Consider the following 26,742-nt stretch of genomic DNA (forward strand, 5'->3'; position numbering starts at 1 on the left):
TCTATGTCAGACTTTATGTTTATTATCATACTTGTAATGGAGTATTTTTACACTCTGTGTTCACTCCTTCAGGCTTCTGGTAAAGGTCTGCCCAAGATGGCGGCTCCACCTCCAGTTCCCAGTAAGCCCAAACCGTTCTCCTCGTCCAGCCCGCAGACCTTCTCCAAGCCTCCCTACAGCACCGGGACCTTCCCTGGTAAAGTGCGGCCGGTCGGGGGCCACCTCAGGGCTCAGGGAGTCCTCTCCAGCCACAGCCACACCCTCCCTCTGCCCAACAAGCAGGAGAGTCCGCCGGCTGCCGCTGTACGGCCGTACACCCCCGACCCCTCTGAGGCCCCCCCCACCCTGCTGCAGAAGCCTCAGACGCTGGCGGCTTCGTCCATCTACTCCATGTACACCCAGCAGGGGAAGGGCTACCAGCTGAGCGGCCAGGGCACGCTGCCCCGCAGCCAGCCCAGAGGTGACGCAGCACTTACTGTTGCTACACCAACTGTTACTGCAATGATGTCACCGTTACCAATAATACTTTTAGATATTACTATGACTGTTCTCGTGACGGTCCACTCTCAACATGTAATGGCCCCTTTCCTCTTTACAAATCCACAAATGTCTCTTTTATTTTTCACAAAACCGTGATCGCCACGAGTGTTTTGTAAAATGTTTGCTCTGGTTTTGGATGTTGGTGTTCAGCCAGGAAACTGGCCAGTCAGGCCTGAACACTGAACATCCACCAGATTAAACATTTAGCATTTGTGTTTATTTATTTTTCTATTTATTTTTGAGTTATAAATCTCTCTCAGGGTGGAGGCAAAATAGTTTTTAAGGTCTGTTCTGCACTTTGCTGCATGTTTCCTCCAAAGTTTGACACATTTACTCAAAACAGTGCAGTTTATTTTCATAGAAATAGAAAATCTTCCCATAAGATGAAGTGCCTGTTACTAATACTGTTACAACTACAACCGCCACCCCCGGGGTTTCACTGCCATTTTGTGCCACGCCTTGGTAACACTAAAAGAACATGGAGAGCATCTGGACAGGCCGACACACGGGATGGGTGAAAAAAATCAGGTGTAAAACTGAAACCATGGGGCAGGTGTAAAAAAAAAAAACCCAAAATCAAGACAAATATATATTTATATTTAAAAAAAACAAAACATGGGTGTTAAAATAAGTAAATAAATACATCGGATAGTGAAAAAAACAGGACAAATGTGAAAAAAGAACAAAAACATCGTATAAGCGTAATAAAACCACGGGACAAGTGTAAAAAAAACTGAATGGGCGTAAAAACAATGTGACAGGTGTAAAAAAAAAAATCACAGGGCATGTATTAAAAAACACAGGATGGGTGTAAAACACATGGGAAGGTTAAAAAAAAAGAACAGGTGTTAACAAACAGGACAGGTGAAAATAAAACACAGGAAGGTTGTGAACACAACATTGGATGGGCTTAAAAAAAATCACAGGACGGGCATTAAAAAACAAATAATGGACATAGAAAAATATGAAATGAGCATAAAAACACTGGAAATAGTTAAAAAGCAAAAAATGGGCAAAAAACAATCAGTAAAAACCACAGGATTGACATTTAAAAAAAACACAGGGCATGTGTACAAGAACAAAACAAAACAAAAAAAACAGGAAATGGACATAAGAAAACAGGACGGGTGTAAATAAAAAAACATGAAATGGGCTCTAAAAAGAAACCAGGGCACAAAGGACACTGGAATGGTGTAAAGAACAAAAAAAAAGAAAAAAGTGGACATTTAAAAAACCCAGAAAAAACGAAAGGATCATTGTAAAAACAGGGAACAAACATAAGAAAACAGGACGGGTAAAAAAGAAAATAAGGAATTTGCGTAAAAATCACAGGATGGGTGTAAAATACATAAGAGGGTGTATAAAAAAAATCACAGGACGAGTGTAAGAAAACAAAAAATGGGCATAAAAAATATGAAATGTGATGTAAAAAAAAAAGACAAAGCATGGAACTGTCTTAAACAATGTAAAGGTGTAATTAAGCACAAATTTGTGATTGTGATTATTCTCTCTATGATTTCTCTAACGTTCATGTAGCTGTGGGTGCTCTCTTCTTCACTGCTACTGAAACAGCCGCCGAGGCCGCCAATAAATGCACAGTGATGTCAGCGATATGCAAATAAGTGTATGATGTAATTTGCTCCCTCGACAAACCTGGGAAACGAAGCTCTCTTTACGACTAACTGCTCAAAACACCAAGATTTTAATTTGTGGTTATGAAAGCAGAAAATCTTCACGTCGGAGAATCAGAGAATGTTTTTATTAACGAACGACTCAAACAAAATTCAAACAGTTTCTGATTATTGATTAATTGATAAACTGATTAATGGTCTGAGCTCTGTGGTTTTCTGACTCCAGTGTGTCTCCTCCCTCACAGTGTATGGGAAACCAGTCCTCCCAGCCTGCGGGGGGCAGCAGTCTGCCGCCGCAGACACCATCAGCTCTGGGTCTTGTGTGTCTGACGGGAGCGAGGTCGACAACAGTTGCCTCGGTAACGGCGAAGGTGCCGGAGCAGAGACGACAGAACGCGCCACCCCGCGACCGCTCAGCCCCACCAAGCTCCTCCCCTTCCTGTCCAACCCCAACAGGAACCCCAGCGATGCCGACCTGGAGGCCCTCCGTCGGCGGCTGCACCACGCCCCCCGGCCCCTGAAGAAACGCAGCTCCATCACAGAGCCCGAGGGCCCTGCCGGACCCAACATCCAGAAGCTGCTCTACCAGAAAACCACCCTGGCTGCCATGGAAACCATCCCTATGGAGACAGTCGGTCCAGCGGGGACGTATGTTCAGCCTCAGGAGGACGGGACGGGCGGTGCAGATGTGACGTCCAGTGGTGACGACAAGCAGTCGCTACCTGAGAGCCCAGAGGACAGCCTGACCCCGCCCCCTCTGCCCCCCCGCTCACCTCTCCCTGACCCCGCCTCCTGCCGCTCTCAGCCCTCCCCTTTGGAGGACAAGGATGACGGGGAGGAGGTGTGTCCGTCCAACTCGGCCCACCTGGACTTCTTTATGGATGAGTTCCCGCCCTACCCGCCCCCTCCTTACCCCACCTGTGGCGAGAGCGATCAGGGAGATGATGCCGCCAACCTGCAGCCGCCTGAGGTCACAGGACAGGTCACAGTGCCGCCGGTGAGTGTCAGAGTGATCAGTGATTCTGATTGGTGCTTTATTAAAGGGTAATTTCACCTAAATGAAAAAGAGAAATGTTCTTATTGCAGGGTAAGAGGTCGATCCTCCGGAAAGCCGGCTCAGACCGGATCGACCACGGCATGCGGGTCAAGTTCAACCCTCTGGCTCTGCTGCTGGACTCGTCTCTGGAGGGCGAGTACGACCTCGTCCAGAGGGTCATTTACGACGTGAGTCACACCGCTGTCTGCTCTTAAGCCTCATTTATAGTCATACGTAGGCTCTATGTGGAGCCTACACTGCAGTTAAACCACCACAGCTGAATGTGCATATTAAGGCAGTACAGGAGGAGGTGCACATTAATAATCCTCCAGGACTGTAACATGCTCATGTTTAACCCAAACAATGTGTCATGTGACTGCAGTTGCTTCACATCCAGGTCGCAACACCTTCTCACCACAAACCAACCGCACCAGAGTTCCTTTGGAACCGGACTGAGACCACCTCTTCAAGAAGGTCTCAGTCCGGTTGTTTTGGGGTGTTCACACCTGAGTGTGATTGCTGTGTTCACACCTGCACAAACGAACGACACTGAGGGGGCAAACAAACCTGAGTTCGGTTGAACCAAACCAAACAGGACAGGTGTGAAAGCAGAGGCTAAATTAAGCATCCAGGAAGTGCCGGGCTTTTTCGTAGTGACCACACACTGTAACAACTGCAGAGTCCATCACGTAATGCTGTTGCGTCCAAAGATACTTTTTGACATACAATCTTTTGAGCGTCACAACCCCTGTGAAATGACTCTCCACCATCAGGATTTGATCCAGTCAGTCAGATAACATTTGGAAAGTGTAGAAGAGCCACAGGATTAAATTATTTCATCCCATTTCAAGTTAGCGGAGTGCTACAGCGGAAGTCAGCCACTCGGCCGGCGAAAGTCTCTGGTGCGCCTGCTCTTTGCCAGTGTGAAAGCAGTGCCGATCATCCGGGTAATTTTAAACGCAGCAGTTGAACTTTTTTGGCCTTGTACGCCACTGACCAAATTTTCTAGGAGTGAACGGGGCCTTGTCTCCAGTTTTCTTTCTGTATCCAGGAGGAAATGTGATGCTACCAACTGGACTGATAGCAGTTGTTGTTGTTACATTTCTGGAGAGGTGCACGTTGGGCCACAGCCTGTGTAACCTGCATCTTAGAGTACACGTCTACGCTGCACCAACACAGACGTATAAACCGGCCTTTAGCTGCAGATCCACCAAGGACAGAATCTGAGACGGCTCTGGTACACTTGCAGATCTACCAAAATTTTCACAAACGCAAAATAGGGTGATTGAAGCACTACGTTTAGAACAGCACAAAACATGTAATAAGGTCATTATATATAAATAGATGCTGTTGAAGCGCAGCAGCTCTTGAGCAGCAGCTGTATGTGAGAGGTATGAAGTGTCTGGTTTTGGTACATTTATACTGTATTTAAATGTTCTGTTAATTCAGTCCCAGGTTGTGTTTTTCAGGTACTTTCATCTGTGACATTTCAAAGCGTTATAATGTGACTAATGTGACTTCAGGGAGTATTTGGAAGATTTTAAACTTTAAAAAATTAACTTTAAAGTTATTAATTATTGGCATGAAATGCTTGAAACGAGCAGCGTGACTTCAGATGATATAAATAAATATGTGATCCCACATCCGCACTGCAGGTGGAAGACCCCAGCATGCCAAACGACGAGGGCATCACGGCGCTGCACAATGCCGTCTGTGCCGGCCACACCGAGATCGTCAAGTTTCTGGTTCAGTTCGGTGTCAACGCCAACGCTGCTGACAGCGACGGCTGGTGAGTTTGAACTACAGTGACATCATGGTTTCATCGTCCAGTCCTGCCAAGATCATTTTTCGTCAGTGCAGAAGCTGTTAACTTTCGTCATGTCAGTCCCAAGAATGATTCTGATTTAAGTTTGATTATTTCTGTAGGTCAACAACCCGAACAGCTGCTGACATCTCACCCACACTTGTCACTGTGTTTGCAGCCATTTATCTGTTTCTGATTTTCATGGATGCAGCGAGGTAGCTAGCGATGCAAGAAGATGACGTCCCAACGTTTATCCCTAATGCAAAGATCTGATTGGCTTGTTTATTTGGTTGTTTCTCTAATGAAGAAAACAACTGATCTGTTTGAATCTCTGGACAAAGATCCAGAGATGTAGGAGGTGATCTATACGTCTTCTTTCTAACCTTTCTTCCTTCGTCTCTCCTCGTCTGCAGGACCCCCCTCCACTGCGCTGCCTCCTGTAACAACGTTCAGGTCTGTAAGTTCCTGGTAGAGTCGGGGGCGGCGGTGTTCGCCACCACATACAGCGACATGCAGACAGCTGCAGACAAATGTGAGGAGATGGAGGAAGGCTACGCCCAGTGCTCCCAGTTCCTCTACGGTGAGATCAAAGAATAAAACGTGAACAACAAACAAAACTTCAGTCATCCACAAGGAGGGCGGGGGGCTAATGATAGGGTTTAAGGATGCTTTGGTAGATACAAGGGGTCAGTGGGGAGATTTGGAGGTCCTTGAGGGAGTACAAGGAGGCTCTAGAGTCCATAAGGAGTTTGCGTTGGTTCTAAAGTGAGTTGTGTAAAACTTTAGAGGGATGGCATCTACAGAAGTTGGGGTTCTTGAAGGTGGTCCAGGGAGACTTGTGTGGATTTTGGAGAGACCACAAGACGATTGTTAGGATTAGTGAAGACATTTGAGGGGTCCTTGATTTCTGGGGAGATTTTGGTAATCTCTGAAGAAGTTCAAGGAGTAAAAACACCTTCAAAAAGTTCTCAGTTTTAGGGGCTTGGTGGGAATTTCAAGGGTGTATTTGGAAAAGCTGGGGCTCTTGAAGGTGGATTTTAGGTGGTTGAAAAGGATTAAGGTGTTCGAGGAGGTTCTATGAGGGGAGAGAAGTAAGGCTTTAGGGCAGTTATAAAGTCCACAAGGAAGTTCCACAGGTCTATGAAGAGGTTTCAGTGGTTTTTGGGAGGTCCACTAATCACTGGTCACATAGTGCATGAGAAAGTTCTAAAGGTCTGTGAGGAGGTTTTATTGATTTCTGGGATGGAGGGAGTTTGAGGGCAACGTGAGGAGGTTCTGGGGATGTTTGATGTGGTTAAATGGATTTTGGGAGTTATTTTAGTAGGATCAAGGAGTAAAAGGAGGTTTCTTCCATTCTATGAGGTAAGAAAAGGGTTTTTGGAAGACTTCAGGGGGGTCACAGAGTCCACAAGGACGTTTTGTGGGTCTGTGAAGAGGTTTCAGTGGTTTTTGGGAGATGAGTGGATTGAGGGCAACTGGGAGGAAATATGAGGGGCTAGGGACCTCTGATGTGGTCCAAGTGATCCTATTGACATTACAAGAGTCCATGTAAAGTTTTAGGGGTCTCTGTAGATATTTGTGTCCTGAGGGAGTTTTAGGGAACGGTTAAGTCTTTCAGGATCGTTGACAAAGAGTTGAGGTTCCTGTGATGAGTTTTAAGTAAAGATTTCAGGGCTCACTGAGGAACATACAGAAGTTCCTGGGGTTTTCTGAGAGTGTTTCAGGGTCTTTAAGAGCGTTTCACAGGTCTCACTTTCTGTCACTGCCTTTTACAGTTATGATCTGACAGAAATGTTCCTCCTCTGTGTTTGTGTCCCGGCAGGCGTTCAGGAGAAGATGGGTGTTATGAACCGTGGTGTGGTGTACGCCTTGTGGGATTACAAGCCTCAGCGCGACGATGAGCTCGGCTTCAGCGAGGGCGACTGCATGACGGTGCTGAGACGGGACGACGAGGTGGAGAACGAGTGGTGGTGGGCGAGATGTGGTGACCGTGAGGGCTACATCCCCCGAAACCTGCTGGGGGTGAGATGACTGCTGAGTTTGTCTTCCTTTCCACGAAACTATCTACAAACCGCGGGGCTGTAAAGTAAAGTGTTAAAATTAGCTGCAACAGTCTTCATGTATGTTTAAGATCTGATGTCCTGCTCCGTCTGCTGAGGTAATCAAACCGTCGACCCTGCCGGCGTCAGTCTGCTGTTTCTTCCATAAATCTCATTGGTTTTAATCAGGTTTACAGCAGCTCAGAGAATCCTGTTACTCAACAGGGTTACATAAGAAGTTTCAGTGTTATCTTAATGACATTTTAATGAGGAACTCCCTTTCCTTTTACTTCCCAGCTGTATCTGAGGATCAAGCCGCGGCAGAGGAGCCTGGCCTGACGGGCGGCTGACGAATCCTTCAAAGACCAGAACGTTATGAGGAGCAGGAGAAGATTAAACATCTGGACTCGAGGTTCTTGTTGAAAAAAGACAGATGTTTTTCTGAACTGAACCTGTTTGGTTTTTCAATCTCAGCACAAAGAATGTCACAACGAACTGCCGCAGAGACGGAAGAAGAACAAACAAAAGTTCATCTGCATCCTGTGGTAAAACGGACACATTATCGGTTTACCAAAATTTATCAGCAGATTATTGACCTTTGCCGATGAGTCATATCGGAGTATTCTCTTGGGTTCGTCTTGTTTTTCTTTCCTTTTTTTTTAAGATTTAATTTTATTTTATTGAGTAATGACATGTGACATAAAGACAAGAAACATGGGGAGAGGGAAAAGTACGTCATGCGACAAATATCCTAAATGTTGGAATCAAACCAGAGACGTGTTTAAACAACAGGGCAACTGTCTTTACATTTTTCTCATGATTAAAATATTTGCAGATACAGTTCTCTGATTCTGTTGCAGCATCTAAACGGCGTCCACTGAATGTAGCAGCTATCGGAGACCCAGAATCCTCAAAACATTTTCATTGTGTGCACACAAACACAAGGTGGTAACTTGTATTGACAAACTAATTAACTTGGGCAAACAAGTTAGAGACTTGAAGGAACAAGAAACCAACTTGTTCAAACATGTTATTAACTTCTGCAACAAGTAACTGACTGGAGGGAACATGATTATGACTTGTGCAGACAATTTAGTAACTTGTGCGAACATGTTATTGACTTGAGAAAACAAGTTTGTGAGTTGTACAAACAAATTACAAATTTATCCAAACAAGTGAGGGAACAAGATGGTAACTTGTGTTAACAAAATAAATTAACTTGGGCAAACAAGTTAAAAGGAACAAGTTACCAACTTGCACAAACAAGTTTGTTACTCGTGTGAATGTTTTAGTAACTTGACAGAGCAAGTGACAGACTTATGCACTAGAGGAAATAACATTGTGACTTGTGCAAACAAATGACTGACTTGAGGAAAGAAAGTTTGTGACTTGTGTGAACAAGTTACTAACTTACCCAAACAAGTGAGTGACTAAAGGGAACAAGCTAGTGACTTGTGCAAACAAGTTAGTGACTTAAAGGAATACGTCAGTGACTTGAGGGAACAAGTTTGTCACTTTTGTGAACAAGTTACCAACTTGTCAGAACAAGCACGTGACTTGAGGGAACATGACTGTGACTTGTGCAAACAAGTTAGTGACTGAAGGGAACAAGATAGTAACTTATTACATCATGGTAGTTACTTGTGCAAACAAGTTACTGACTTTTGTAAATACATTTTTAATTTGAGGGAGCAAGTTGCAGACTTATGAAATCAAGTCAGTGTCTTAAAGAAACAAGATTTTGATTTCTGCAAAACAAGTTAGTGACTTGAGGGAACAAGATAGTAACTTGTTCAAACAAGTTGGTGACTGGAGGAGACACTATTGTGATTTGTGTAAACAAGTTAGTGACTCGAACAAGATTTTGATTTGTGTGAATAAGTCACTGACTTGTACAAACAAGTCAGTGACTTGGTTACAGGTTTGTGACTTGTGCTTCTTTGGGGGCTCTGTAGTACAGATTATGTTTCATTAGTTTTTTTTTTTTTAAATTTATTTTTTATTATTATTTTATCCAGTTTTTGTTTGACTCTTGCAGGTCTGACGAGTTTCGACTCGGAGCCTCAGACCGACTCGGCTCAGTGTGAACAGGCTGCATTTGTTAATGTTGATATTTTGTTTATTGAGTTTGATATTCATGTCATTAATGTTTCTCAGACACGTACAGGATGTGCGTGTTAATGACAAGCACTTGTTTGAAAGTATTGATGGAAGGTGTTTTTTTAATTGTCATAAAACTTTATTTACACGTCTGTTCTGCTGCTGCAGAGTGTGTCCAAACTGTTTGATTTTTCACTCAGTTCTTTTAAAAAACGATAACGTACATCGGCAGATATATCGGACAGTGAACATTTAAATTGTCTTTTCCTGTGTTCAGACTGAGGACTTCAGTATAAAACCCTGAAAATGTGGGAACAGCATTTTTCTAATTTACAGGTAGATTATTAGATTTTCAAAATAAAAGCATCATCAGCTTAAATCAACTCCAACGCTGTCTTTAAATCATCGGAGGTAAGTTGTGTTTTGTTTTGTTTTTTTGTTTTTTATTTTGATTTAGCTAGGCTAGCATTTTCCACCTGCTTCCAGTCTTTGTGCTAAGCTAACACATCTCTGTTCTGGACACACAGATGATAAAGCGATATCGTCTTGTATGACTGTGGAGACCAGGACGAGTGGTGACTTGGTGACTTTTGTGAACAAGTGACCAACTTGTGCAAACATGTTAGTGACCTGAGGGAACAAGTTAGTGTCTTGAGGAAACACTATTGTGACTTGTGTGAACAAGATAGTGACTTAAGGGAACAAGATTTTGATTGGTGTAAAACAAGTTAGGGACTTGGGGGAACAAGATAGTAACTTGTTTAAACAAGTTGGTGACTTGAAGGGACAAGTTTGTGACCTGTGTTAACAAGTTACCGACTTGTTAGTAACTTAAGGGAACAAATTAGTGACTTGAGGAAACACTATTGTGACTTGTGTGAACAAGTTTGTGACTTGTGTTAACAAGACTGACTTGTTAGTGACTTAAAGGAATAGGTTAATGATTTGAGGGAACATGAATGTGACTTGTGTGAATATGTAATTCAAGGGAACAAGATTTTGATTTGTGCAAAACAAGTTAGTGACCTGAGGGAACAAGTTAGTGTCTTGAGGAAAGGCTATTGTGACTTGTGTGAACAAGTTTGTGACTTGTGTAAACAAGATAGTGACTTAAGGGAACAAGATTTTGATTGGTGTAAAACAAGTTAGGGACTTGGGGGAACAAGATAGTAACTTGTTCAAACAAGTTGGTGACTTGAAGGGACAAGTTTGTGACCTGTGTTAACAAGTTACCGACTTGTTAGTAACTTAAGGGAACAAATTAGTGACTTGAGGAAACTATATTCTGACTTGTGTGAACAAGTTTGTGACTTGTGTTAACAAGACCGACTTGTTAGTGACTTAAAGAAATAGGTTAATGACTTGAGGGAACATGAATGTGACTTGTGTGAATATGTTACTCAAGGGAACAAGATTTTGATTTGTGCAAAACAAGTTAGTGACTTGAGGGAACAAGGTAGTAACTTGTTCAAACAAGTTGGTGACTTGAAGGGACACGTTTGTGACCTGTGTTAACAAGTGTGGACGGACAGCCGGCCTGCCCCACACACCTCCCTCGCTTCGTGATGGAGGTGGCCTGGCCGACCGCCCCAAACCCAGGCCCGCAGGAGAAGGGGGCCCGGGAGCCACCGGCCCTCCCTCTTCCCTCCAACGTTTATATAAACTTTATAACGTTTTATACACGATAATAGATGGATTAGGAACCGTTCTACTTCTGACGATGAATAGTTTCCATCCTAGACTTGTGTGGCTTTTTAAATTGTTTTATTTAAGGTGTAAAAAAAGAGAGAACATGGTACCACGATATCATACCGTCACCGCATCCCCCCAAAATAATACTGTGATACTGATTTTAGGCCACACCGCCCAGCCCTACTTAGACTTAACAATGAACTGATAAGAATGTGGTGGTCAAAGGTCAGCGTGACCTCACAAAACGTTTTGGCCAATTCACACCCTAATTATAAAAAAACTTGAGACAAATGTTTAACAGGATAAAATAATGAAGTGGTAACATTTTATATCCAAAAGGTCAAAGGTCAGCTTGACTGTGACATCATCATGTTTTAACGTCATATCTCAGGAACAGAAGGGGAGACATTTGGTCAGATACTGAATTGGTGACTCTAATCTTGAAACTGTGCTGATTGTATAGATCTGATGCATCGTCGTACCTCAATGCCTCATTTTTACATCCATCACACATTAATAATTTAAAAAGAAGAAATATATTTCAGTCAACATTTTATTTATTAGTTCGAGGGACAGTCAGGAAAAACAAACTGATAAATCCACTCTGTCGTGTTTCAGTGTCAGACAGTCGTCTCGCACTGCGACCGCTCAGCTCGGCATCCACGTCTTCATCGTTCTGCCGAGTCTGCAGATCTCCTCGCCGGCATCGACACACATGCAGAATCAGAACACAAAGTGCAAAGTCGACAGTAACTCCATTTGAACAGTAAGCAGTTTCAAACGCTACACAGGATCCATGGAAAGTACATTCGATATTTAGGTTTACAATTGCACAGAACCTCAGAAAAAAATCAAATGAACACTGGATATATTATTTCAAACTTTAAATGAGAAGATTTTCTGCCAGTCAAAGAGCATGCAGGTTATGTGTAGCTGCGATGAGCTGCCCGACACATCAAACCGACTGTCGCAACAAACTGGAAACCAAGATGCAAATATTTCAGTGTCAGTCGTCTGTAAATGAAGATATTAAATGTACAGCAGCTCAAATGCAACTCGAGTTAAAGAAGCTGAATCTCAAACTGAAGGTAAGGCTGCGAAGTAGAAAACCCAAAACACTGTTCGTTTACCTGACAAGCTCCCTCTGATATTTCATCAACCTCCGAAAAAGATGGTTTATTATTACTGTGAGCTGCTAATTATCACCAGGCTGACGTGAAAACAGGCGACAAAGTCAGCTGGTTTTTGTTGAGTCTGTAAATGATCCGCTGACCGGACAGAGCGGATTCATCATGATGATTAAAAGTGAATAAAGTGCAAAAAAAGGGAGAATAATAGAATGAGCTGATGTTTTTTTAACTCCTTCCCCAAATCCTGTCCAATCACATCAGTCTGAACTCTCTCGTTCTGTTCACTCCTGTAAAAGCTGCTCAGCGGCACATGAAGCCCAAAAACATCGACTCTGCCGGTGTAAAATTATCCGAATCTTCCACATCATCGGACTCACTGGAGACTTCCACCGACAGAGTGGGTAACTTCCGGGTTTAGCGCTCCACTAATAAAATAATTTAATTGTGTGGCTCTTCTTAACTTTCCAAATGTTGGATGGATCAAATCCTGAAAGTGAAGAGAGTCATTTCGCTCAAATAAAAGTATCCACTGATTTACAGGCGTCTCTTTCACAATGCAAGTCTGTGGGGAAGTTTTCTTGGGCTGCAGGGCGTCACGTCATGGACCCGGAATTGTAATTAGACGGTTTAGTCGCTCCGAAAATTGCCTTTAAAGCCCTGCGCTGCTCCTGGGTGCTTCTGCTCGGAGCCCTGCGGGTGTCAGGAGTCATTTTGTTTTAACTTGTGCGCACAAAGATGCCATCTGTGCTCTCAATTTACTAATGAAAAAGGGACATATCTCAACCTCCACGCTGCATCTTCTTGTTTTTGGAGCAGTTTATTCTCCAGCAGGTTCAAACTGACGGCACTGTGGAGTCTGGATCTCAGTTTCATGCACTGTCCAGAGATTTCTGTCGGTCGCTAGTGCAAAGTCTCCCGTCAGATTTCAGCAAAGTTGAACTCAAAGCAAAAATTTAAAATGAGGACTTTGTTTCCACTCCACGGACTAAGTTTTAGGAGCAGTTTATTCTGCCACAGAGCGGGTTTAATAAGACTAACAGCTTATGTGACAGCATCCTTCACTGTCAAGTCTGGATCTCAGTTTCGTGCACCGTTGAGACAGATCTTTTTTGGTCACTGGCGCAAATTCACGCCTCAAATTTCCCTAAAGTTGAAGCGGAACTGAAATTTAATAATGGGGACTTTGTTTTGACTCCACGCACTTGTCCACAAATTAGTAAAATTTTATCTTAAATTATTTAACGCACACAGTTGAGCATGATGTTGCACAATCTGTTTTCCAGTAAAATAAATAAACTACACGTGTCTCCAAAATCCAAACCAAACTGTCAGTGAACACACCGTCAGAGCTGCTCCTGAGACGAGCCGTGGATCAACTGAATATAACTGACAAAAATCAATATAATCTAATTAATCATCCATCAAAAACTCAAATCAATCTCGGATTCAAATTTCTCCAACGTGTGTGTGCTGCTTCCCTCGGGGGCTGTACACATGCTGCGTTTTTTGCGCGCTCAAATCGATTGAAAAAATTCTCCGATTCCAGTTTCTTAGATGTGAATATTCTCTGGCTGCTTTCCTCCTCTGTGACAGTCAACTGAATCTCTTTGGGTTGTCGATGAAACAAGACACTTGAGGACGTCATCTTGAGCTTTTGGGAAACACTGATCGACACTATTTCTAACGACAGAGCAATTAATCTATTAATCCAGAAAATAGTCGACAGATTCATCGACAGTTGTGACATCACCGCTGTATTAAAACGCCTTTAACTGTACTTCAGACTCCTCTTATATCTCCAAGAGCACGCGTTATTTGTTCGTCCACACAAACTGTCAGGAAATGACCCCTGATGCCCACCGAGCTCCACAGCGATATATAAAACACTCATGTTTTGAAGTTTATGGGCTGAAATATGCAAAACCAGCGAGCAGACGCCTCAGACTGTTGTGGAAATAATCCCCCTCTTCAGGTTTCATATTCAGTGTGAGCGTGTGCAGAGACAGGTCAGTCCTTCCTGTGCAGCAGAGATCGAGCGTCTCATTCCTCCTGCTGTCGTCTCACGACAGCCGCTCGGAGAAAAAAGGAGCTTCTTAAATCAAACTGTGGCCCAACATCAGATTAAGCGTCCAAGCTTAAGTCCACTGAGGTCAGCTGGCTTTAACTCAAGACACGAATGTCTGCTGGGAGGAAGATGATGATGATGGACTCTCTGACGGCACAGCAGGAGCGGATGAGGACAGAAGTATAGATCCAGGACGGGCGGATTAATACGCCGACACGTGGCGTGATCAGAGGAGCATCGATGGCGTCAGGCAGGTCGTCGTTTTTCATGGAGCTCGGCGTCTGTCAGACGGGGGTCTCTAATGCTCCTGCAGGTTCTGGTCGTGGTTCTGGTTCTGGTCGTGATTCTGGGAGGGGGGCAGCAGGCGGGTGACGTGGCCGATGCCTTTGGTGACGCCCTCCCTGAAGAGCAGCTTGGCGCCCAGACGCAGGTACTCGGGGTGTTTGATGAAGCGGAAGCGAACCACGGCCCTCTCGCCCGTACGCAGCTCGTCCTGCAGCAGAGACAGAGGGGACGCCACATGCAGTTACACAAAACAACCACAAGATGGCGACAGCATGCTTTACATCATCGAGAGGCTGACCTTCCCATGAAGGCACTCCACGGTGGCCGTCTGCCTGACGTTGCCCACGTGCACGGTGACCTGTGAGCCCCGGCGGAAGGTCTTCGCGTGGAAGAGGAGGACGATGGCGGCTTCAAACTGACAGCAGATGGTCGGGTTCATCTTTGGACTGACCATCACCATCCCCTGCAACAGCCAATCACACATCACCATCATCGCACGCTGACATCACACTGACATCAGTCATGTTGCCCTCAGGATGAACTGTAATAACCTCTGACTTTTCATCTAGCGCCGCCATCAGGTCAACATTTTAATTTTGTGCAGTCTGGTTTACCCGAGGGTGCAAACTCATCAGATAGTGAAGATGTGAACGGTCTGGAGGTGCGTCAGCTTTAAAATGTCGATTTCAGTCGATTTAAACTTCAGGATAAAACAGAAAAACTCACGGAGAACTGATGTAATCTCACTGCTACAAAAGTAATGTGAGGGCGACATCAGTTCAGGGCGCAGCCTTCGAGGGCTGCATCTGAAGACCGACTGAAACACATTGGCACGACCAAGTTAATTTAATAAGTTTACCTGAAAACATTCCATCAGCCTGAAATATATCAGATGGCAGCGTAATAATAAAATAAAAATATAAAATGACAAGCTCTGGGTCCATGATTTACTGCAACCAGGAAATTCTCCTCAGACCAGACCGTCTCATTTCGCTGATGCTGTCTTCAAAGGACACGGCCGACGTCGACCACGAAGACCGAGTCCTTTGAAGGCTGCAGCCCCTGAACTGAGACACAGCTAGAGAGCGCAGAGCCAGGGCCAACGTTGTATTTCAGTAACTTCTAGCACACTGCAGCTGTAAAAACATGACTGGTTTTTGCTTTTTCCAGCTGTTGCAGCAGCTGTTTGTTCAGTTAAAGACAGGGCTTAGATATGAAGATTATAAACTGATTTTACAACTAAAAGAAAAATGGTCACGAGGTCGTTTCTTTTAGCTTCTGTTGTTTTTAGTGAGCAGGACATCTGCCCCTGATAAATCTAACAAGCGTTCTGTTCAACTACGTCAGACATAACGCAGGTCCATTTAGCTAGTGTTGTAGTGTATTTATACGAGGGATGCACCGACTGTGAAACTTTCAAGAGCCTTTAATATCTCATAATTCCCTCTCTAATATCTCTTTTATGTCACTGTGAAGACACAACAAAACTTAATTTTGCAAGATAACATTTGAACACATCATGAGAACATTGTAAGTAACCTTCGCTCAATACTTTTACTGAATGGAGCTCAAATGCATCATAATGTAACTCAATGTAATCTCTGTCAGTCAGTTTCGGCCGACTGGATGTTGAAACACTGGACTGGCTTCCCTCAACGGAGCTGAAGGTCAAAGGACGTACGCCGGACGAAGGAGTCTTGTGTTTTTCGTTGAATTTTTCTGAATTCTGTTTTTTATCATTTAAGCAATTTTGACATTAGAAAGAGTTTCTAATCAAGCAGTAGATCATTAAAATGTTTTCCTATTCAATAAGAAGACATTAAAAATGTAATAAATATAAATTAATTTGATGTGATACATCACTGCTCAATATTTTGAAAAACAAAAAAGAGCTTCAGTGAAGCTACAAAACAAAACTTTTGTAGAATAAACTCCTGCACTGAACTTCGTGTCGATCGACAGCTGTCTTGATACAAAACCATCAGATGCTGCCTCTCGACCGCCGGAGAAGCGCAGGAGGATGGTCGAGAAAAAGACTGTGGTCACGCTAACGTGAGCTGTCACTCGCATCTCTGTGGTCAAACTAGCCGAGGCGAGGCCGGTCAGCTGGCTGAGTGCATTCACTGCCAAGACATAACTTCTTACACACAGTGTGTGTGGAGGAGCTCCGCCTGCGGTGAAACACCGGAGAGCAGGGGACAGAAGCAGCGTGCACGTAAATGACACCAAAACATTGCGCCATATTTTTTATAACGGCAGGGAAAACAAATTCTACGATATCCTCGTTATACAGCTGATTTTATTTTTATAGTCGACCTGGCGGAAGTCACAGGGCCCTGCGCTTCACGCTGAAGAAAGGAAGTGACAGATGTTTGTTTTCAGGATTTGATTCCACTCAGACGAGGCTGCGCTCACACACAGAGCTGAAGTGTCTCCTCTAACAAGTGCTGATCAGGACCAACAGGATGTGTGCCTGATCTGTTGGTCATAGACCATCTTAACTTCCTGCCTCTCTGTGACGCAGCTCCATCAGCGTGGAATCACGTCCTACATACATAGTGTCTGCAGGTCATGTGACCTCTGACCTTGCGCAGCAGCGAGCGGTCAAAGTTGCCCAGAGCCAGCGTGGCGGCCTGTCCGGCCCTCAGCACCCTGCAGGCCGAGCGGTTCCTCTGGATGCTGCCCACCTTCAGACGCAGGAAGCGCCCCTCGTCAGTCGGACCGACCACCAGCCTCTCGCCCTCCCTGCACACGCCACTGAAACACACACACTCACTGTGATTACTGCAGTACTCTCAGTACAGTTACAGTTACTCCTGTTTTAGCTTCTCTGCACTGGCTCCCTGTAAAATCCAGAACTGAATTTAAAATCCTACTGTTAACTTATAAAGCTCTAAATGGTCAAGCTCCATCATATCTTAGAGAGCTCATAGTGCCATATTATCCCACCAGAACTCTGCGCTCTGAGAACGCAGGGTTACTCGTGGTCCCTAAAGTCTCCAAAAGTAGATCAGGAGCCAGAGCCTTCAGCTATCAGGCTCCTCTCCTGTGGAATCATCTTCCTGTTACGGTCCGGGAGGCAGACACCGTCTCCACATTTAAGACTAGACTTAAGACTTTCCTCTTTGATAAAGCTTATAGTTAGGGCTGGCTCAGGCTTGCCCTGTACCAGCCCCTAGTTAGGCTGACTTAGGCCTAGTCTGCCGGAGGACCCCTCTATAATACACCGGGCACCTTCTCTCTCTCTCTCTCTCTCTCTCTCTCTCTCCCTGTGTCATATGGATTACTGTTAATTTATCATGCTGATCTGTTCTGTACGACATCTATTGCACGTCTGTCCGTCCTGGAAGAGGGATCCCTCCTCAGTTGCTCTTCCTGAGGTTTCTACCGTTTTTTTTCCCCGTTAAAAGATTTTTTTGGGGAGTTTTTTCTGATCAGCTGTGAGGGTCATAAGGACAGAGGGGTGTCGTATGCTGTAAAGCCCTGTGAGGCAAATTGTGATTTGTATTATTAACTACGTAGATAACATCATGGGATGTGTTTGATGAGTTTGCCGTAATAACAGGAGTCAAGACTAAATTTTATTTGAGCTGCTGATGTGTTTTGTTCTCACCTGTACAGAGTTCCTCCCACCACAGTCCCAACATCAGGAACTGAGTAGATCTCATCCACCTGCAAATGCACACACACACACACACACACACACACACACACTTAGGTCAGCAGATCAATATCTTCCTTTCACTCTCGTCTCAAAGCTGCACTTTCCTCAAACAGCTTTGGTGTTTGAAGATTTTCTTTTGTACATTTTCCTCTAATTTTGGGAAATTAAAATTTTCATTGCAAAGAATTTTGGTTTGATTCTATTATCAAAGTATCGATGATGAATGTGCACGTTATGATTCCCAGGATGCATCAGGAGCATCAGAAAGCTGTACACAGGGCTGGAGAACTCCAACATAGACGTCAGACGGTGAGTGACTCCACTGCACGCATTACAAGTTCATGTAGGGCTGCGAACAGGGTCTGAAATTAACACCCGCCATGTGACGGACACGGGTAGATTTCGTGTTTGGTGAATAAATCTCAGATGGGTCAATGTTTATACCAAAATATGTTGCGACTCTCTGTGGTGTTCTGGTGTCATTTACGGCCCTGCTGCTTCTGTCTGTCTGTCTGTCTGTCTGTGCTGGAGCAACAGGGACTTCATGGTGCATTCAGGTGCAGCTTGTAAACTCTGAAATCTGTACTCTAATTGTTACAAAGTCACACCCACCCACCAGTCTCCTTGGTGGGTGAGTGTTAGAGAGTAGCAGCATGACGATGGGTTCATCCCAATATCCCTCCTCGACTCCTCTATCCTCCATCACATGCGCTCAGAGGAGTCGAAGACAGAGGAGGCTTCAAGCCTCGCGGAAGCCTTTTACGTCTTCCCTTTACCGGGAAGACAGATAAGAGATTTAACTCAGTGTGTCACCACCAAGTTTTATGTTTGATTTGTTTTCTGATTCATCGAGTTAAAAATCTGAAGATTTTTCTCTTCACGATCTGTTATTTCCCTCTTCTGCTTTTATTATGGATTAGGGATGTGTGTGATTAGCCGTCTAAATGATTAAACGTCCACCCCCTCGCTAGGCGGCACCAGAAACATTAGCCGGTTAAATCAGTTAGTGTTTTATCCATGCACAGGGCAGCTTAACTGTCATGCAGCCGCCCGCCACTAGTGGGTGCTACAGAGCCGTCAGACAGCAGTCCCCCTCCCCGCGGTAATGCTCCAGTAGTTTTAAACTGGAGAGGTGTGCTCTCATAAACCAGCGTGGTTTGGCAGCACTTTGATCTAGAAAATGAATTCAGCAGCAATTAATCTTTTTTGAGACGTCGTATTATTTGTTAGCTTTAACAGGGTACATGCAGGAATCCTGAGGTTAATTTCAATACCTTTTTAAGACTTTTTTAAGACCTTCCAAAAAAACCTTAAGACCTCATCGCCACTTCAAGCTGTTGTTAGCAGCAACACATCTTTAACTTACTAAACAGTTGTAGTTTGCAATTAAATTCGGCTATTTATAAAACAAAACAAACAATATAACTACTCATTCTCATTTCATGTATAACGCTACAACCACTTCATTGTATATTGTATATATTTCAGATTGTCTACTTTACTATCTTATTATTTATTTTTATTTCATTGTCTACTTTAATATTTTATTTTATTTATTTCATTGTCTATTTTAGTATTTTATTTATATCTTCATCTTTATCTCGTTTCCATTCATGCTGTATTTCTATTTCTACTTTGCACGGAGCATTGGAACAAAAACAATTTCCCCCCAGGATTAATAAAGTATTCTGAATCTGAATCTGAATCTGAATCTAAATCTATGGAGCACAAACATACAACAGAACTGTTAAATGTGTGTGCGTGTGTGAGTGTGTGTGTGTGTGTGTGTGTGTGTGTGTGTGTGTTCACCTGGAACTCAGTGAGTTGCTGCATCAGCTCCTCCTGCTCCTTGCTGTTGCTCAGTGGAGGGAGGATATTCAGGAAAACCTTGAGAAGGTCAAGACTTTCTCCAGACACACTGGACAGTGTGAAGATGGGCGTGATGCTGCACACACACACACACACACACACACACGCACACACACACACACACACAGACACACACACACAATGGAAACTTTAGTCACACTGACAGATGTTTCTTGTTTTGTCAACTGTGGGCAGAGTGGTGACGTAGTTTCACTTGAATATAATAAAAAGTTTTCTTCCCTTTTTACCGTCGTATTCACAGTATTTGTGCAGACTGTGACCTGCTGCAGTAGTATCAGTTGTATTTGTCCTCACCCTGCAGACTGTGTGACCTGCTGCAGTCGTATCAGTAGTATTTATCCTCACCCTGCAGACTGTGACCTGCTGCAGTAGTATCAGTAGTATTTGTCCTCACCCTGCAGACTGTGTGACCTGCTGCAGTAGTATCAGTAGTATTTGTCCTCACCCTGCAGACTGTGACCTGCTGCAGTAGTATCAGTAGTATTTGTCCTCACCCTGCAGACTGTGACCTGCTGCAGTAGTATCAGTAGTATTTGTACTCACCCTGCAGACTGTGACCTGCTGCAGTAGTATCAGTAGTATTTGTCCTCACCCTGCAGACTGTGTGACCTGCTGCAGTAGTATCAGTAGTATTTGTACTCACCCTGCAGACTGTGACCTGCTGCAGTAGTATCAGTTGTATTTGTCCTCACCCTGCAGACTGTGTGACCTGCTGCAGTAGTATCAGTAGTATTTGTCCTCACCCTGCAGACTGTGTGAACTGCTGCAGTAGTATCAGTAGTATTTGTCCTCACCCTGCAGACTGTGTGACCTGCTGCAGTAGTATCAGTAGTATTTGTCCTCACCCTGCAGACTGTGTGACCTGCTGCAGTAGTATCAGTAGTATTTGTCCTCACCCTGCAGACTGTGACCTGCTGCAGTAGTATCAGTAGTATTTATCCTCACCCTGCAGACTGTGACCTGCTGCAGTAGTATCAGTAGTATTTGTCCTCACCCTGCAGACTGTGACCTGCTGCAGTAGTATCAGTTGTATTTGTCCTCACCCTGCAGACTGTGACCTGCTGCAGTAGTATCAGTAGTATTTGTCCTCACCCTGCAGACTGTGACCTGCTGCAGTAGTATCAGTTGTATTTGTCCTCACCCTGCAGACTGTGTGACCTGCTGCAGTAGTATCAGTAGTATTTGTACTCACCCTGCAGACTGTGTGAACTGCTGCAGTAGTATCAGTAGTATTTGTACTCACCCTGCAGACTGTGTGAACTGCTGCAGTAGTATCAGTAGTATTTGTACTCACCCTGCAGACTGTGACCTGCTGCAGTAGTATCAGTAGTATTTGTACTCACCCTGCAGACTGTGACCTGCTGCAGTAGTATCAGTAGTATTTGTACTCACCCTGCAGACTGTGTGAACTGCTGCAGTAGTATCAGTAGTATTTGTACTCACCCTGCAGACTGTGACCTGCTGCAGTAGTATCAGTAGTATTTGTCCTCACCCTGCAGACTGTGTGACCTGCTGCAGTAGTATCAGTAGTATTTGTCCTCACCCTGCAGACTGTGTGACCTGCTGCAGTAGTATCAGTAGTATTTGTACTCACCCTGCAGACTGTGTGAACTGCTGCAGTAGTATCAGTAGTATTTGTACTCACCCTGCAGACTGTGTGAACTGCTGCGCGGCGGTCACAGCGTCGTCGGGGTTGGACACCACCATGGGCACCTTGTTGCAGCCCGGCTGCTTCAGGACTCGCTCCAGCTGTCGGACGGTCCTCTCCACGGTGCCACGGGAGCACAGGTCCACTTTACTGACCACGATGAAGATGGGAACTTTCAGCGCCATGGCAAGGCCCAGGTGCTCTCGGGTTGTACCGGCTGGACGGAGGAGAGTGGGAACACTGTGAGCGTGCTGACATCAAAATAAAACACTTCATTACCCATAAATCATCAGGCGGGCTCCAGGAGACACTCAAACACTACGGTAACAGTGTTTTTAAGTTTCTATCTGTGATATTGTTGTTGTTTTTTAACCAAGAGTTTCAGCTGGTTGCAATCTGCAATCCTCACCAGGTTCCACTAAATCCTCCCTCATAAATCGACCACATGACCCGACCCCTCATCAGGTGCTGTGAAGACTTCACTGGCGCTGCTTCAGTCATCACTACCACTTCCACTCTGTTCATTATTGGCCACTTCAGTTACATCAGAGCTGTCTTAAACATAATCCTCCTCCTGATCTTCACTTCTCTTCCTCATAGTTCCTGTTTTGAGTCACAACTGCAGAGTTTTTAAACTATTCATTTTACCTCCACTCACTAACTTTCCCTCACAGTTCAGCTCCTGACTAATCACGGATGTTGCGTTCATAAACGTGAGTATGTAGCAGGCTGATACTGAAACAAACGAAGTACAGGAAAGCCGAAACTTTTCTGAATCACATGTCAGGGATCTCATAGTTTAAATGCTGTCATTCAAAATGTTTCAGTACGTGAGAGAGACACAGTTCAAAATGAAAAGTAAGGTTTTAATGTGTTTAATGTAAAAAGAAAACTAAATCTCATCACTGTCATAAAGGCTGTTTATTATAATAATTCTTCAGTCTGTCCAATGATTGTAATCAGTCGTTGGGTCGGTCAGGCTGGAGAAATTTTCGTGATAATGTGACCGAAAAGACCCATCAAATCTGAATTTAAGACAATTTCAGACTTTTTAAGGCCTTAAGAAAACTTAATTTAAGATAATTTAAGACTTTTTAGGACCCGTAGACACCCTGCACGTAGAGGGCGCTTGTGCACCATCAGTGGGACACAGTTTGAGAACCAGTGCATTTGACAAAACATCTGAAGACGTTGACTTGACTGTCACTTTTGGCTGCAGCCCTCATTGCTTAGGTGTTAATATTATCATCTCATCTCATCTCATGAGCATAACTGTATAAGAATTAGGATAAGAATGAACAATCGAACAGTTTGCAGATCTGTAAACAAGAAAGAGAACAACGCTGGGTCATTGTGAAATGTTAATGATATGGATTTGTCCACTGTTTACAAAAAACATCCGAACTTTGTGATGTCGTTACAAAACCAAAACCAGCCGTGACTCTCTGAACGTGTCGGCTCTCATCTTAACTCAGACCTCTGCTGACCTCTGGTGGTGACTCGTTGTTTTTAATGTCTCCTCCAGCACTGACAGCAGAGAACATTTTCATTTTGCTTCAAGAAATCATTTAGAAAAAAACTTCATGATTCCATATCTGGGAAAAAAATTACAAAGATGCTTAACAACAAATGACACTGATGTTCCTGTGTGTCAGGTGTTTGTGGAGGATGCTGCAGATCAATCTGATCGATCAGATCAATCAGCAGGACTGCTTTGTGATAACAATGGATGAACAGGACTAGTCAACTAACTGATTAGTTGATTGACAGAAAATGAATTGTAACTAAGGATGCAAGATATTGGATTTTTTGCTGATATCTGATATGCAGATACATAACAACTTATTTGGCAGATAACCGATGTTGATATATCCGCTTTTTCCCCACCTAATTTTAGTGACCATCAAGTCTCTTCTGTAATGAAATTAACATCGTATTATACATGTATACTCTTACTGTGACGGCCCACCAGCAGGTGGAGACATGAAATATAATACTTTTCATTCATTGTGCACAATAAGAAAAAGCATGTTGGCCGATTCTGAGTTCATTTTAAAGCACACAAGCTGTAAATGTTCTGATGTTGTTGCTTCCTGTGTGTTACCGTGTGGCTGCAGCTCACCGATGCCGGTGTTGGCGCTCACCACCAGCATGGCAAAGTCAGGGCAGTAGCTGGTGAGGCCGAAGATGGTGGTCTTCAGGTACTTGTGGTGTCCAGCCAGATCGATGAAGGTGATCATCTTGGAGGAGCTCTCACAGATCTCCTCGGCTGTCCGAGACTCGCTGTAGTTCACAACCTGCACCGGCCCACAGACTGTTAGCAGATAATCCTAAAACTGTTGGCACCAGTCTCATAAAGATATATCGATCAGAGAGGATATCGGATACTTAAAGGTCCAGTTCATCTTTGAGTTCAATGAGGTATTAACCCATCTATCTATCTATCTATCTATCTATCCGTCCACCCACCTACCTATCTGTCAACCTATCAATCTATCATCTATCCATCCAACTGTCTAGTTTGTGAAATCTTCCATGAAAGAAAACATGTAAGAATCTGAATCATTAATCAAGAAAACCATCGACTGTCACGTGTAACTGAGGCTATCATCGTCTCACCTCTCCTTTGCTGTTGAAGCCGAGGATCTCGAAGCTGATGCTGGAGGTGCGTCCTGTCTGGATCTCGTGCAGATGTCTGAAGAGGTTGAGCCTCGCTCGGCCTCGCCCATTGTCCAGCTCGCCCTGTGTCAGGACGCCCAGCAGGGTGGACTTCCCTGAATCCACATTTCCCAGAACCGCCACCCGCAGGTCCAGGAACTGTCCCAAAACATGACAGAGGAGTGGGATCATAGCCTCTAACATAAGTCTGTTGGAAGAAGATCTGCTGCTGTCGAGCTAAATTTAAGGAAAGTTACATCATGTTGTGTCTGTGTCTTATTATATTGTCTTCTGTTTGTGTCTTAGGGCGTTTTTGTTTTTTCGTCCTGTTGAATCGGACTCAGGTTTGCACCACCTCACTGAGACCTTTTAGAGGAGTTCTGGAGCAAAGACTGTACAGAGGAAGTGGCTGGTTTGTGGGCGACTGTTTTGATGCTTTTTTCCATTCACCACGCCTCCTCACCACACCTACCTGCCACCGCCTTTCCACTCGCCATTTCCTGCTCCTGCCGGTCCTCCACACACACCTCACAGGGCTAACACCGCTCACCTGTGGATCATTACCCCCGTCACTATAAAGACGTTTCACAGACACTCCTTGCCAGATTGTTCTCGCCTCATGCAAGACTTAACAGCGTTTGTGTCCGGACTGCTTCCTCAGAATTGTTCCTGCCCATCTCTGACTCAACTGCTTTGTCTGATCCCCGGTAAACCACTCTGCCTTCTGTCTTCTACCCCAAGCTCTGCTTCTGCCCGCCTGGTTCCTGTTTGTCTGTGGCTTTCTGCAAAGAGAGTCGCCCAACTTTCCAACGTCACCCAACGGCCCAGTCACCTGTGATCTTCTGAGCTGTGGTTTGCTTCATTGTGCAACAAGACGCCTTGTCTTTGAGTGTGCACTGCAAATTCCACATTTCATCCCTGCTGTCAAGCTCTCCTCTGTCCACAGCCAGCTTTGCATCGGAGAGACTGCGTTCTCAGTGAGTACTTCTGTTGTTGGAATCTCAGAACTCCTGACGTCGCTCTCTGCCTGCGCCCTCTCGTTAGCATCACACAGATGGCAGAACCGTCACCTGTGTGCTGCTACAGCGTTCCACGTGGGGAGCTGTGGACTGATTCTGTTCCCCTGGGAACTCTGAAACTAAACATTGACTCTTTCTGTTGCCTCACCAGTCTTCAAGGCGAAACAAGTCTGTCCCCCCATTCTGGGATCGTACCTTTCATACAGAACACGGAGGTGGCTTAATGGCAAGGCATTTCCGTCTTGAACAGTCAACGTAAAAGGGGTTCCTGTGTAACTGTATTAAATAACCATGATCTCAAAATTGACCACAACAATCATAATTATGATTTTTGCCATAATCGAGCAGACCTACCCCGACACATCCAACCAATAAGAGGAGAGAACGTTCTCACCTGGCTTTCAGTTCGATTCATCTGCACATTCAAACAAACTTACGGTTCAAACATCCTAAACACACAGAGAGCAGGAAACAGGCCCCGCAGGATGGACTCTCACCTGCTGATCATCGGGAACTTTTCGGACGAGGACTTCTGCTATTTTACGAGTGTTTCTGTCCGAGTCGTAGTCCACCTCCCTCTCTCGGAGGAGAGTGATGTCGGCACCGACTCTGATGAGACACAGAGGAGACAAACCTGGTCAGACAAAGTAAAATTCAAACCACAGTGCTGCATTCAGCTCACACAAGGTTCATTTCTCAAATAAAAATCTACTTGTGACCTGAAAAGTGCACGAGGTAAATCCTCCATCACAGTAAACAAATCATTGGCTGCTTTTTTTGGCAGATACGTTACTGACATGTGGTCATGTGGTAGAGAAAAGGAACTTTCTACATAAATTTTTCAGATGAGTTTTGACTCATCAGTGGTGATACTGATTGCTGAATCAGGTGACCTACTTCTCTGCCATCCTCTTCAAGGTCTTGAGCGAGGCCTTCATGTCGGCCTCGGTCAGGCCAACCAGCAGGCCATTGTCCTCCACTCCGATCTGGTACACGGCCTCGCCGCGGCCCTCCTGCAGACGCCACTTCAGCTGCGTGGCCAGATGCTCAAAGCGATACTGAGTGGGGTTAACCAGCTTTAGCTACGACAGGAGCAGACACAGAGGAAGAGAGACATGATGGTTCAGCAGGTAAATATCTGCACAGTTCAAACAGAACACGACACAAACTGGAACCTTAACTTTTAATTCTAATCTACATTTAGGATAACGACACATTTCAACAATAAACTTCACTGTTAGAGCCTGGATGATATACACTGCTCATCTTCCTTTGTTTGTGCCCTTCGTTTACACGCAAACGGAGATTTCTCCTCTGAAAACGAGTCTTTCTAAAAACTCCAGCCAGAGTGGAGATTTTGGAAAACTCCGGTTGCGCGTTTGCATGTAAACTGAGATAAACGGAGTTATAGGCAGCCGACGTCACAGTATGCGCCGTAACTTGCGCCTGTGTCAAAAGTGCCACCTATGTTGCTATGGTGACAATGGATACATGGAAGGCTGGAGCTTCTCGTTACACTGCCACCTACAGGTTTGGCGTGC

The 26,742-nt window shown here is 44.5% G+C and overlaps 2 protein-coding genes across 3 annotated transcripts in view; one reads left to right on the forward strand and one right to left on the reverse strand.

The window, feature by feature from the left end:
* LOC125886157 (apoptosis-stimulating of p53 protein 2-like) overlaps positions 1-9,458 on the forward strand; it is a 44,473-nt gene extending 35,015 nt beyond the window's left edge. Inside the window, exons 12-18 of the mRNA XM_049572162.1 lie at positions 73-460; positions 2,417-3,168; positions 3,258-3,395; positions 4,863-4,996; positions 5,425-5,591; positions 6,834-7,033; positions 7,348-9,458. Of these exons, the coding sequence (XP_049428119.1) occupies positions 73-460; positions 2,417-3,168; positions 3,258-3,395; positions 4,863-4,996; positions 5,425-5,591; positions 6,834-7,033; positions 7,348-7,389 (1,821 nt within the window). The 3' untranslated portion in view covers positions 7,390-9,458. The remainder of the gene's footprint in view (positions 1-72; positions 461-2,416; positions 3,169-3,257; positions 3,396-4,862; positions 4,997-5,424; positions 5,592-6,833; positions 7,034-7,347) is intronic.
* A 1,906-nt stretch (positions 9,459-11,364) lies between these two features.
* LOC125886161 (GTP-binding protein 2-like) overlaps positions 11,365-26,742 on the reverse strand; it is a 46,492-nt gene continuing 31,114 nt past the window's right edge. For both annotated transcript variants that reach the window (XM_049572166.1, XM_049572165.1), the window contains exons 3-12: positions 26,099-26,283; positions 25,699-25,810; positions 24,144-24,341; positions 23,647-23,821; positions 21,522-21,741; positions 19,796-19,931; positions 17,936-17,994; positions 16,908-17,079; positions 14,621-14,785; positions 11,365-14,530 (exon numbers count right to left, since the gene is read on the reverse strand). In XM_049572166.1, coding sequence (XP_049428123.1) covers positions 14,336-14,530; positions 14,621-14,785; positions 16,908-17,079; positions 17,936-17,994; positions 19,796-19,931; positions 21,522-21,741; positions 23,647-23,821; positions 24,144-24,341; positions 25,699-25,810; positions 26,099-26,139 — 1,473 coding nt within the window. In that variant the 5' untranslated portion in view covers positions 26,140-26,283 and the 3' untranslated portion in view covers positions 11,365-14,335. The remainder of the gene's footprint in view (positions 14,531-14,620; positions 14,786-16,907; positions 17,080-17,935; positions 17,995-19,795; positions 19,932-21,521; positions 21,742-23,646; positions 23,822-24,143; positions 24,342-25,698; positions 25,811-26,098; positions 26,284-26,742) is intronic.

Source organism: Epinephelus fuscoguttatus, linkage group LG3 (assembly GCF_011397635.1).
Source record: "Epinephelus fuscoguttatus linkage group LG3, E.fuscoguttatus.final_Chr_v1".
Classification (NCBI taxonomy): Eukaryota; Metazoa; Chordata; class Actinopteri; order Perciformes; family Serranidae; genus Epinephelus; species Epinephelus fuscoguttatus.